The 13,454-nt window shown below is 54.0% G+C and overlaps 1 protein-coding gene across 2 annotated transcripts in view; it reads right to left on the reverse strand.

Annotated features, from left to right (window-relative positions):
- The window catches only part of SPAG17 (sperm associated antigen 17), a 384,631-nt gene that overhangs the window by 100 nt on the left and 371,077 nt on the right, over window positions 1-13,454 (reverse strand). For both annotated transcript variants that reach the window (XM_075334839.1, XM_075334840.1), the window contains exons 40-46: window positions 10,090-10,195; window positions 6,028-6,078; window positions 5,792-5,946; window positions 5,078-5,220; window positions 4,530-4,590; window positions 4,316-4,460; window positions 81-218 (exon numbers count right to left, since the gene is read on the reverse strand). In XM_075334839.1, the coding sequence (XP_075190954.1) occupies window positions 81-218; window positions 4,316-4,460; window positions 4,530-4,590; window positions 5,078-5,220; window positions 5,792-5,946; window positions 6,028-6,078; window positions 10,090-10,195 (799 nt within the window). The remainder of the gene's footprint in view (window positions 1-80; window positions 219-4,315; window positions 4,461-4,529; window positions 4,591-5,077; window positions 5,221-5,791; window positions 5,947-6,027; window positions 6,079-10,089; window positions 10,196-13,454) is intronic.

The raw sequence follows: 13,454 nt of genomic DNA on the forward strand, positions 1-13,454 counted from the left end.
GTGAGCGAGCGGCAGAAGACCCCCCCCCCTACCCCAGCCCCCGCCCTGCATCCCCGCACCCCGACTCCCATGTGTCTCACCCGAGTCCAGGGATCTCCGCTTTCTCAGTAGCTCCAGGCGTGAACAGGGGGTTCTGCTGATCAGTCTCACACCGGCCCCCAAACCTCTGCTGCGCTTTCCTTCACATCTTCTCTCGTAAACACCTTCAGTTAGGACAAGTGAGGAAAGAATAAAGGAGAAATCCCAGCAGAGAAGAGACCGGCGCACCACAAATACCAGCACAACCCAGCTAAAAGCCCTCTGCTGCTGCAGTCACTGTGCACATACATTACTGATCCTATATTATACTCCAGAGCTGTACTCACTATTCTGCTGGTGCAGTCACTGTGTACATACATTACATTACTGATCCTGAGTTACCTCCTGTATTATACTCCAGAGCTGCACTCACTATTCTGCTGGTGCAGTCACTGTGTACATACATTACATTACTGATCCTGAGTTACCTCCTGTATATACTCCAGAGCTGCACTCACTATTCTGCTGGTGCAGTCACTGTGTACATATATTACTGATCCTGAGTTACCTCCTGTATATACTCCAGAGCTGCACTCACTATTCTGCTGGGGCAGTCACTGTATACATACATTACATTACTGATCCTGAGTTACCTCCTGTATTATACTTCAGAGCTGCACTCACTATTCTGCTGCTGCAGTCACTGTCTATATACATTACATTACTGATTCTGAGTTACCTCCTGTATTATACTGCAGAGCTGCACTCACTATTCTGCTGGTGCAGTCACTGTCTACATACATTACTGATCCTGAGTTACCCCCTGTATTATACTCCAGAGCTGCACTCACTATTCTGCTGGTGCAGTCACTGTGTACATACATTACTGATCCTGAGTTACCTCCTGTATTATACTCCAGAGCTGCACTCACTATTCTGCTTGTGCAGTCACGGTGTACATACATTACTGATCCTGAGTTACCTCCTGTATTATACTCCAGAGCTGCACTCACTATTCTGCTGGTGCAGTCACTGTGTACATACATTACTGATCCTGAGTTACCTCCTGTATTATACTCCAGAGCTGCACTCCCTATTCTGCTGGTGCAGTCACTGTCTACATACATTACTGATCCTGAGTTACCTCCTGTATTATACTCCAGAGCTGCACTCACTATTCTGCTGGTGCAGTCACTGTCTACATACATTACATTACTGATCCTGAGTTACCTCCTGTATTATACTCCAGAGCTGCACTCACTATTCTGCTGGTGCAGTCCCTGTGTACATATATTACTGATCCGGAGTTACCTCCTGTATTATACTCCAGAGCTGCACTCACTATTCTGCTGGTGCAGTCACTGTGTACATACATTACTGCTCCTGAGTTACCTCCTGTATTATACTCCAGAGCTGCACTCACTATTCTGCTGGTGCAGTCCCTGTGTACATATATTACTGATCCGGAGTTACCTCCTGTATTATACTCCAGAGCTGCACTCACTATTCTGCTGGTGCAGTCACTGTGTACATACATTACTGCTCCTGAGTTACCTCCTGTATTATACTCCAGAGCTGCACTCGCTATTCTGCTGGTGCAGTCACTGTGTACATATATTACTGATCCTGAGTTACCTCCTGTATTATACTTCAGAGCTGCACTCACTATTCTGCTGCTGCAGTCACTGTGTACATACATTACATTTCTGATTCTGAGTTACCTCCTGTATTATACTGCAGAGCTGCACTCACTATTCTGCTGCTGCAGTCACTGTCTACATACATTACATTACTGATCCTGAGTTACCTCCTGTATTATACTTCAGAGCTGCACTCACTATTCTGCTGCTGCAGTCACTGTGTACATACATTACTGATCCTGAGTTACCTCCTGTATTATACTCCAGAGCTGCACTCACTATTCTGCTGGTGCAGTCACTGTGTACATACATTACTGATCCTGAGTTACCTCCTGTATTATTCTCCAGAGCTGCACTCACTATTCTGCTGGTGCAGTCACTGTGCACATACATTACTGATCCTGAGTTACCTCCTGTATTATTCTCCAGAGCTGCACTCACTATTCTGCTGGTGCAGTCACTGTGTACATACATTACATTACATTACTGATTCTGAGTTACCTCCTGTATTATACTGCAGAGCTGCACTCACTATTCTGCTGCTGCAGTCACTGTCTACATACATTACTGATCCTGAGTTACCTCCTGTATTATACTGCAGAGCTGCACTCACTATTCTGCTGCTGCAGTCACTGTGTACATACATTACTGATTCTGAGTTACCCCCTGTATTATACTCCAGAGCTGCACTCACTATTCTGCTGGTGCAGTCACTGTGTACATACATTACTGATCCTGAGTTACCTCCTGTATTATACTCCAGAGCTGCACTCACTATTCTGCTGGTGCAGTCACTGTGTACATACATTACATTACTGATCCTGAGTTACCTCCTGTATTATCCTCCAGAGCTGCACTCACTATTCTGCTGGTGCAGTCACTGTGCACATACATTACTGATCCTGAGTTACCTCCTGTATTATACTCCAGAGCTGCACTCACTATTCTGCTGGTGCAGTCACTGTGTACATACATTACATTACATTACTGATTCTGAGTTACCTCCTGTATTATACTGCAGAGCTGCACTCACTATTCTGCTGCTGCAGTCACTGTCTACATACATTACTGATCCTGAGTTACCTCCTGTATTATACTGCAGAGCTGCACTCACTATTCTGCTGCTGCAGTCACTGTGTACATACATTACTGATTCTGAGTTACCCCCTGTATTATACTCCAGAGCTGCACTCACTATTCTGCTGGTGCAGTCACTGTGTACATACATTACTGATCCTGAGTTACCTCCTGTATTATACTCCAGAGCTGCACTCACTATTCTGCTGGTGCAGTCACTGTGTACATACATTACATTACTGATCCTGAGTTACCTCCTGTATTATCCTCCAGAGCTGCACTCACTATTCTGCTGGTGCAGTCACTGTGTATATACATTACTGATCCTGAGTTACCTCCTGTATTATCCTCCGGAGCTGCACTCACTATTCTGCTGGTGCAGTCACTGTGTACATACATTACTGATCCTGAGTTACCTCCTGTATTATGCTCCAGAGCTGCACTCACTATTCTGCTGGTGCAGTCACTGTGTACATACATTACATTACTGATCCTGAGTTACCTCCTGTATTATGCTCCAGAGCTGCACTCACTATTATGCTGGTGCAGTCACTGTGTACATACATTACATTACTGATCCTGAGTTACCTCCTGTATTATACTCCAGAGCTGCACTCACTATTCTGCTGGTGCAGTCACTGTGTACATACATTACTGATCCTGAGTTACCTCCTGCATTATACCCCAGAGCTGTACTCACTATTCTGCTGGTGCAGTCACTGTGTACATACATTACATTACTGATCCTGAGTTACCTCCTGTATTATACTCCAGAGCTGCACTCACTATTCTGCTGGTGCAGTCACTGTGTACATACATTACATTACTGATCCTGAGTTACCTCCTGTATTATACTCCAGAGCTGCACTCACTATTCTGCTGGTGCAGTCACTGTGTACATACATTACTGATCCTGAGTTACCTCCTGTATTATGCTCCAGAGCTGCACTCACTATCCTGCTGGTGCAGTCACTGTGTACATACATTACATTACTGATCCTGAGTTACCTCCTGTATTATACTCCAGAGCTGCACTCACTATTCTGCTGGTGCAGTCACTGTGTACACACATTACATTACTGATCCTGAGTTACCTCCTGTATTATACTCCAGAGCTGCACTCACTATCCTGCTGGTGCAGTCACTGTGTACATACATTACATTACTGATCCTGAGTTACCTCCTGTATTATACTCCAGAGCTGCACTCACTATTCTGCTGGTGCAGTCACTGTGTACATACATTACTGATCCTGAGTTACCTCCTGCATTATACCCCAGAGCTGCGCTCACTATTCTGCTGGTGCAGTCACTGTGTACATACATTACATTACTGATCCTGAGTTACCTCCTGTATTACACTCCAGAGCTGCACTCACTATTCTGCTGCTGCAGTCACTGTGTACATACATTACATTACTGATCCTGAGTTACCTCCTGTATTATGCTCCAGAGCTGCACTCACTATTCTGCTGGTGCAGTCACTGTGTGCTCAGAGGACATCAGTACCACGGCGTCATATACTATCACCAGAGCCCTGATTCCGCCGTTGCTTGTGCGCGGGCGGTTAGTGAAGGATATTTGCGGTCACGGGGAGGTGCAGTGTCTCCGCCTCGCTCTGGATCTGGATGCAGTGGTCACAGTTGGAGGATGCTTCCGGTCCCTCCAGGCCCACGGCCATCGCAAAGATCTCCACGTCCAGCCTCGTCTGCATCCCTGCGGCCACCTGAGCAGAGGAGCCGGGTCAGGAGCGGAAACCCCGGAGGAGCCACGCACTCGTACAGGAGACACTTACCGGGCCCGGGGTGTACGAGACCCTCAGTCCAGTGCTCGGCGGTGGCTGCTTCACACGGAACCTTCCAGAAAGAAAAAGTATGGAAGCGGAGGACCCCGGTGTCCTGCCAGTCCCTGCTGCGGGGCATACTCGGGGGCAGGACGGTCCTCCCGCCAGTCCCTGCTGCAGGGCATACTCGGGGGCAGGACGGTCCTCCCGCCAGTCCCTGCTGCGGGGCAACCTCGGGGGCAGGACAGTCCTCCCGCCAGTCCCTGCTGCGGGGCAACCTCGGGGGCAGGACAGTCCTCCCGCCAGTCCCTGCTGCGGGGAATACTCGGGGGTAGGACAGTCCTCCCGCCAGTCCTAGCTGCGGTGCATTCTTGGGGGCAGGACGGTCCTCCCGCCAGTCCCTGCTGCAGGGCATACTCGGGGGCAGGACAGTCCTCCCGCCAGTCCCTGCTGCGGGGCAACCTCGGGGGCAGGACGGTCCTCCCGCCAGTCCCTGCTGCAGGGCATACTCGGGGGCAGGAGGGCACCATTGTGCAGCTGCCTGGGCGGGGGCGGGGTACCTGCAGGTGTCCACCCCCATGTTCCTGAGGGTGACGCTGGTGCAGTAGGTGAAGCCTTCTCTCAGGAGCCCGAACTGCACCACAGAGGGCAGGAGGTGGAGGCCGCGGGGAAGGCGCCGCTCCAGATCTCCCACTGTAGGAAGCTGGAGACATGAAGGCAGAGTTCAGCGGCGGTCGGGGCCGAGGTCAGCAGCGGTCGGGGCCGAGGTCAGCAGCGGTCGGGGCCGAGGTCAGCAGCGGTCGGAGCAGAGGTCGGGGCAGCGGTCGGAGCAGAGGTCGGGGCAGCGGTCGGAGCAGAGGTCGGGGCAGCGGTCGGGGCCGAGGTCAACGGCGGTCGGGGCAGAGGTCGGCGGCGGTCGGGGCAGAGGTCGGCGGCAGCGGTCTGGGCCGAGGTCGGCGGCGGTCGGGGCAGAGGTCAGCGGCGGCCGGGGCTGAGGTCGGCGGCGGTCGGGGCAGAGGTCGGCGGCGGTCGGGGCAGAGGACGGCGGCGGTCGGGGCAGCGGTCCGGGCCGAGGTCGGCGGCGGTCGGGGCAGAGGTCAGCGGCGGCCGGGGCTGAGGTCGGCGGCGGTCGGGGCCGAGATCCGTGGCAGTCGGGGCCGAGGTCAGCAGCGGTCAGGGCAGCGGTCCGGGCCGAGGTCAGCGGCGGTCGGGGCCGAGGTCAGCGGCGGTCGGGGCAGAGGATAGCCACATATCGGCATTATGATAGCGGGTACCTGAGGGCTGAGCACAGACGCCGGCTTCCCGCCGAGGATGGCCGTGGGCAGCTTCACCCTCTCTCTGCGGGGCTGTCCGGTCACGTCCAGGCTGTGATATAGCGGCTGATACCTGCGAGCGGTGATCACTTCTGTGCCCAGGATGACGTCGCCCACTGTGGATAATGATACAGTGGGCACAGGGCGCGGCCGGAAATCGGAGCTGGCGGTGGAGATTAATGTCGGAGCCTCTTTACCTGAGCGCTGGGGTGATCCGCTGACCCCGGAGTGCGCGGGCGTCGTGTCACCTGCAGAACACGCAGCAGACAATACTGAATACACGGACACCGCCCCTTTAAAGAGAGCGCAACATCTGTTATGTCACACAATGCTGCGCTAAGTGACACTCCTGCCATCAGCCCCGACTGCCGTCTCACCGCTGACGCCGCAGGAGCGCACCACAGCGCAGGATCGCACCACACCAGAGGATCGCACCACGCCAGAGGATCAGACCACACCAGAGGATCGCACCACACCAGAGGATCGCACCACACCAGAGGATCGCACCACACCAGAGGATCAGACCACGCCAGAGGATCGCACCACGCCAGAGGATCGCACCACACCAGAGGATCGCACCAAGCCACAGGATCGCACCACACCAGAGGATCGCACCACACCAGAGGATCGCACCACACCAGAGGATCGCACCACACCAGAGGATCGCACCACACCAGAGGATCGCACCACACCAGAGGATCAGACCACGCCAGAGGATCAGACCACACCAGAGGATCGCACCACACCAGAGGATCGCACCACACCAGAGGATCAGACCACGCCAGAGGATCAGACCACACCAAAGGATCGCACCACACCAGAGGATCAGACCACGCCAGAGGATCAGACCACACCAGAGGATCGCACCACACCAGAGGATCAGACCACGCCAGAGGATCAGACCACACCAGAGGATCGCACCACGCCAGAGGATCGCACCACGCCAGAGGATCAGACCACACCAGAGGATCGCACCACACCAGAGGATCGCACCACACCAGAGGATCGCACCACACCAGAGGATCGCACCACACCAGAGGATCGCACCACACCAGAGGATCAGACCACGCCAGAGGATCAGACCACGCCAGAGGATCAGACCACGCCAGAGGATCAGACCACACCAGAGGATCAGACCACACCAGAGGATCAGACCACACCAGAGGATCAGACCACGCCAGAGGATCGCACCACGCCAGAGGATCAGACCACGCCAGAGGATCAGACCACACCAGAGGATCGCACCACGCCAGAGGATCGCACCACGCCAGAGGATCAGACCACACCAGAGGATCGCACCACACCAGAGGATCGCACCAAGCCACAGGATCGCACCACACCAGAGGATCAGACCACGCCAGAGGATCGCACCACACCAGAGGATCGCACCAAGCCACAGGATCGCACCACACCAGAGGATCAGACCACACCAGAGGATCAGACCACACCAGAGGATCAGACCACACCAGAGGATCGCACCACACCAGAGGATCGCACCACACCAGAGGATCGCACCACACCAGAGGATCGCACCACACCAGAGGATCAGACCACGCCAGAGGATCAGACCACACCAGAGGATCAGACCACGCCAGAGGATCAGACCACACCAGAGGATCAGACCACACCAGAGGATCAGACCACGCCAGAGGATCAGACCACACCAGAGGATCGCACCACGCCAGAGGATCGCACCACGCCAGAGGATCGCACCACGCCAGAGGATCAGACCACACCAGAGGATCGCACCACACCAGAGGATCGCACCAAGCCACAGGATCGCACCACACCAGAGGATCAGACCACGCCAGAGGATCGCACCACACCAGAGGATCGCACCAAGCCACAGGATCGCACCACACCAGAGGATCAGACCACACCAGAGGATCAGACCACACCAGAGGATCAGACCACACCAGAGGATCAGACCACACCAGAGGATCGCACCACACCAGAGGATCAGACCACACCAGAGGATCGCACCACGCCAGAGGATCGCACCACACCAGAGGATCAGACCACACCAGAGGATCGCACCATGCCACAGGATCAGACCACACCAGAGGATCGCACCACGCCAGAGGATCGCACCACACCAGAGGATCGCACCAAGCCACAGGATCGCACCACGCCAGAGGATCAGACCACACCAGAGGATCGCACCACGCCAGAGGATCGCACCACACCAGAGGATCGCACCAAGCCACAGGATCGCACCACGCCAGAGGAGCACACCACACCAGAGGATCGCACCATGCCGCAGGATCGCACCACGCCAGAGGAGCAGACCACACCAGAGGATCGCACCACGCCGCAGGATCGCACCACGCCAGAGGAGCAGACCACACCAGAGGATCGCACCACGCCGCAGGATCGCACCACGCCAGAGGATTAGACCACGCCAGAGGAGCAGACCACACCAGAGGATCGCACCACGCCGCAGGATCGCACCACGCCAGAGGATTAGACCACACCAGAGGATCGCACCACGCCGCAGGATCGCACCACGCCAGAAGAGCAGACCACGCCAGAGGATCAGACCACACCAGAGGATCGCACCACGCCGCAGGATCGCACCACGCCAGAGGATCAGACCACACCAGAGGATCGCACCACGCCAGAAGAGCAGACCACGCCAGAGGATCAGACCACACCAGAGGATCGCACCACGCCGCAGGATCGCACCACGCCAGAGGATCAGACCACACCAGAGGATCGCACCACGCCAGAGGATCAGACCACACCAGAGGATCGCACCACGCCGCAGGATCGCACCACACCAGAGGATCGCACCACGCCAGAGGATCGCACCACGCCAGAGGATCGCACCACGCCAGAGGATCGCACCACACCAGAGGATCGCACCACACCAGAGGATCGCACCACGCCAGAGGATCAGACCACACCAGAGGATCGCACCACACCAGAGGATCGCACCACACCAGAGGATCGCACCACACCAGAGGATCGCACCACACCAGAGGATCGCACCACGCCAGAGGATCAGACCACACCAGAGGATCGCACCACGCCGCAGGATCGCACCACACCAGAGGATCAGACCACACCACAGGATTGCACCACACCAGAGGATCAGACCACGCCAGAGGATCGCACCACACCAGAGGATCAGACCACACCAGAGGATCGCACCAAGCCACAGGATCGCACCACACCAGAGGATCGCACCACGCCAGAGGATCGCACCACACCAGAGGATCGCACCACGCCAGAGGATCAGACCACACCAGAGGATCGCACCACGCCGCAGGATCGCACCACACCAGAGGATCAGACCACACCACAGGATTGCACCACACCAGAGGATCAGACCACGCCAGAGGATCGCACCAAGCCACAGGATCGCACCACACCAGAGGATCGCACCACGCCAGAGGATCGCACCACACCAGAGGATCGCACCACGCCAGAGGATCAGACCACACCAGAGGATCGCACCAAGCCATAGGATCGCACCACGCCAGAGGATCAGACCACACCAGAGGATCGCACCAAGCCACAGGATCGCACCACGCCAGAGGAGCAGACCACACCAGAGGATCGCACCACGCCAGAGGATCAGACCACACCAGAGGATCGCACCAAGCCACAGAATCGCACCACGCCAGAGGATCAGACCACACCAGAGGATTTCACCACGCCGCAGGATCGCACCACACCAGAGGATCGCACCACGCCAGAGGATCAGACCACACCAGAGGATCGCACCAAGCCACAGGATCGCACCACGCCAGAGGAGCAGAACACATCACAGGAGCGCACCACGCCACAGGAGCGCACCACAGCAGAGGATCGCACCACGCCGCAGGAAAACACCACATCACAGGAGCACAGCACATTACAGGAGCACACCATGCCGGAGTAGCGCACCACGTAGTCATACATACAGATGGGTTTTTCTGTGTGACGCGTTTTGTGACTTTTTAGAGTAAAATCACAATTTCCAGGAGGAGCGGCTGCGTCTTATTTTACGACGTCTTAAAGAGGCCATTGATTTGTCCCTTACTGCTCCACCGTCCGCTATATGTCTCCCGCGATACAACGCAGTCGAGAAGGAGCTAAGGGGCTGCAGGAATAAAGCCGGGGGGTCCGGAGCAGATGATGGAGGACGGTGGGTGGCGAGCGTGCCGCCATCATGTGTACCTCAGCCTCCCCTCTCAGTATAGGAGCTGGCAGCACTGGGCCGGCAGATGCTGGTGACATCACAGATAATGGGACAGGACTCTTATGGACGGTACCTGACTCCTGATCCTCCATGCTGAAGGTCAAGTCGTCGTCTGTCTCCTCCTCTTCAGGTCTGGAGAACGGGGGCAGCTCCCGGCACAGAAGATCCAGATCTGGACCCTGGAGAGAAAGACGTGTCCACATGCCTCAAAAATATCAGACCGATGTGTCCGGGGGCGGATGGGGGCGAAGGACGTAAGACGAGGGATATAAGGAGAAGGGCGTAAGACGAGGGATATAAGAAGGGCGTAAGACGAGGGATATAAGGAGAAGGGCGTAAGACGAGGGATATAAGAAGGGCGTAAGACGAGGGATATAAGGAGAAGGGCGTAAGACGAGGGATATAAGGAGAAGGGTGTAAGACGAGGGATATAAGGAGAAGGGCGTAAGACGAGGGATATAAGGAGAAGGGCGTAAGACGAGGGATATAAGGAGAAGGGCGTAAGACGAGGGATATAAGGAGAAGGGCGTAAGACGAGAGATATAAGGAGAAGGGCGTAAGACGAGGGATATAAGGAGAAGGGCGTAAGACGAGGGATATAAGGATAAGGGCGTAAGACGAGAGATATAAGAAGGGCGTAAGACGAGGGATATAAGGAGAAGGGCGTAAGACGAGGGAGATAAGGAGAAGGACGTAAGACGAGGGATATAAGACGAGGGATATAAGGAGAAGGACGTAAGACGAGGGACATAGGGAGAAGGACGTAAGACGAGGGACATAGGGAGAAGGACGTAAGACGAGGGATATAAGGAAAAGGGCGTAAGACGAAGGATATAAGGAAAAGGGCGTAAGACGAGGGATATAAGGAGAAGGACGTAAGACGAGGGATATAAGGAGAAGGACGTAAGACGAGGGATATAAGGAGAAGGCCGTAAGACGAGGGATATAAGGAGAAGGCCGTAAGACGAGGGATATAAGGAGAAGGACGTAAGACGAGGGATATAAGGAGAAGGACGTAAGACGAGGGATATAAGGAGAAGGGCGTAAGACGAGGGATATAAGGAGAAGGACGTAAGACGAGGGATATAAGGAGAAGGACGTAAGACGAGGGATATAAGGAGAAGGGCGTAAGACGAGGGATATAAGGAGAAGGACGTAAGACGAGGGATATAAGGAGAAGGACGTAAGACGAGGAATATAAGTAGAAGGACGTAAGACGAGGGATATAAGGAGAAGGACGTAAGACGAGGGATATAAGGAGAAGGACGTAAGACGAGGGATATAAGGAGAAGGACGTAAGACGAGGGATATAAGGAGAAGGACGTAAGACGAGGGATATAGGGAGAAGGACGTAAGACGAGGGATATAAAGAGAAGGACGTAAGACGAGGGATATAAGGAGAAGGACGTAAGACGAGGGATATAGGGAGAAGGACGTAAGACGAGGGATATAAGGAGAAGGGCGTAAGACGAGGGATATAAGGAGAAGGGTGTAAGACGAGGGATATAAAGGAGAAGGCCGTAAGACGAAGGATATAAGGAGAAGGACGTAAGACGAGGGATATAAGGAGAAGGGTGTAAGACGAGGGATATAAAGGAGAAGGCCGTAAGACGAAGGATATAAGGAGAAGGACGTAAGACGAGGGATATAAGGAGAAGGACGTAAGACGAAGGATATAAGGAGAAGGACGTAAGACGAGGGATATAAAGGAGAAAGGCGTAAGACGAGGGATATAAGGAGAAGGGCGTAAGACGAGGGATATAAGGAGAAGGGCGTAAGACGAGGGATATAAGAAGGGCGTAAGACGAGGGATATAAGGAGAAGGGCGTAAGACGAGGGATATAAGGAGAAGGGCGTAAGACGAGGGATATAAGGAGAAGGGCGTAAGACGAGAGATATAAGGAGAAGGGCGTAAGACGAGGGATATAAGGAGAAGGGCGTAAGACGAGAGATATAAGAAGGGCGTAAGACGAGGTGTGAGGCAAATCCCGGGATATGAAGATGAATTATGACTTCCAGTCATAATCGCTCATCACTCCCTGGCAGTGCCCCCCTCCCTTCTTGTTCTCAATGTCCAGCATCTGTGAAGGTGTTACACCTCCATGGCCATCTCCTATGATATGGAAATTAGGTGATGTGGGAACAATGGACACAGGAGGACTCCCTGCCGTGACCCTGTGGTAGGAGCTGCTATCTAATTAGCAAGCTTGGAAGTATCCAGACAGAACGACTCCAGTAAAAAATGGTTCATATCTCGCAAGCCATATTTCCGATAAATATGGCAACCATAAAAATGGTGTCTCCGCATGCGGACGATGCTGGCACACCCTTTTTATGGGAGCCGGAGCTTGGGAAATACCCCAGGCGTGATATCAGCCAATGCAGAACTAGTAGACAAGTCATGAAACCTCTCGTTCTGTAGCTAAATTCATAGCTGTCACAATGAGAGCGTCGGCGTCCGCCTACGACGCTCCCAGGCAAAGTTATGGCCCATATTCCATGTTGTGGATTGTCCATAACTCCAGCCAGGGGTGGAGCAGTGCTCCCTCTGAGGTCACTAAGGTAGGAGGGGACCTGGATTTGCCCAGGTTGATAACCCTACTTCGGCCATTTTCCAGGGTTCTTTCGCTGGGGGTCACGTGCAGGAAACATCTGTGGGAGTTCCTAGAAACCTGGTCTACAGCGCCCCCCTGTGGCCAGACGCACAAGGTAACTGATTGAATTGCATACCTGTTTGTAAACCATGCTTTATCTGTAACTGTACTCTGACATATGTATATTCTGTAGATTCCCTATTGTATATATTGTAGTTTCTAGTGTGCTTTAGGCTGATTAAATTATATAATTAATCTTGGGCTGTTCTGTTATCTCGATCTTGAATCCCACGTCTGTGTGTTCGGCTAATAGTTACCGTGAAGCGGTTGGTGGCAGCGAGTTGTGCCAAGGATTATTGTGGGGAGGCCAGTGAGATTCGGGGAGATTTTATATATTCCGCCCGCGGAGGTCGGGGGAATATATACCCTACTCTCACCGGGGACCCTTCAATAATCGGCATAAGTAGTATAGCGGCCTCCTTGCTTATTGTCGGGCAATTCCATAATTGGCCTGACTATAAGAGGGGCGCTAGAGAGCGCGTCACGTGCTCTGTCTGTCGGTCGGGAGGTATAAAGGAGGGGTGACCCCCACTTGTTACCCCCCGATTGTGACGTACTGGTAGCCAGCGCGGGGGATTTCTGAGTGACCCCCCCGGTGGTTTGTGACATATTGGTGGCATAGCGGTGGGATCGAGATAATAGTGTGTGTGTGAGTGTGAGACCCATACTCCCAGACACTAAAGACTGCCTGCAGCAGCTGTGGCTGCTGGGGTCTTCAGACTAGCTCAACACTGGAGGGTCAGAGTGCAGATACTGTAAGGTGTGTGGAGGCATCAGGTGTCAG

Source organism: Anomaloglossus baeobatrachus, chromosome 2 (genome assembly GCF_048569485.1).
Source record: "Anomaloglossus baeobatrachus isolate aAnoBae1 chromosome 2, aAnoBae1.hap1, whole genome shotgun sequence".
NCBI lineage: Eukaryota > Metazoa > Chordata > Amphibia > Anura > Aromobatidae > Anomaloglossus > Anomaloglossus baeobatrachus.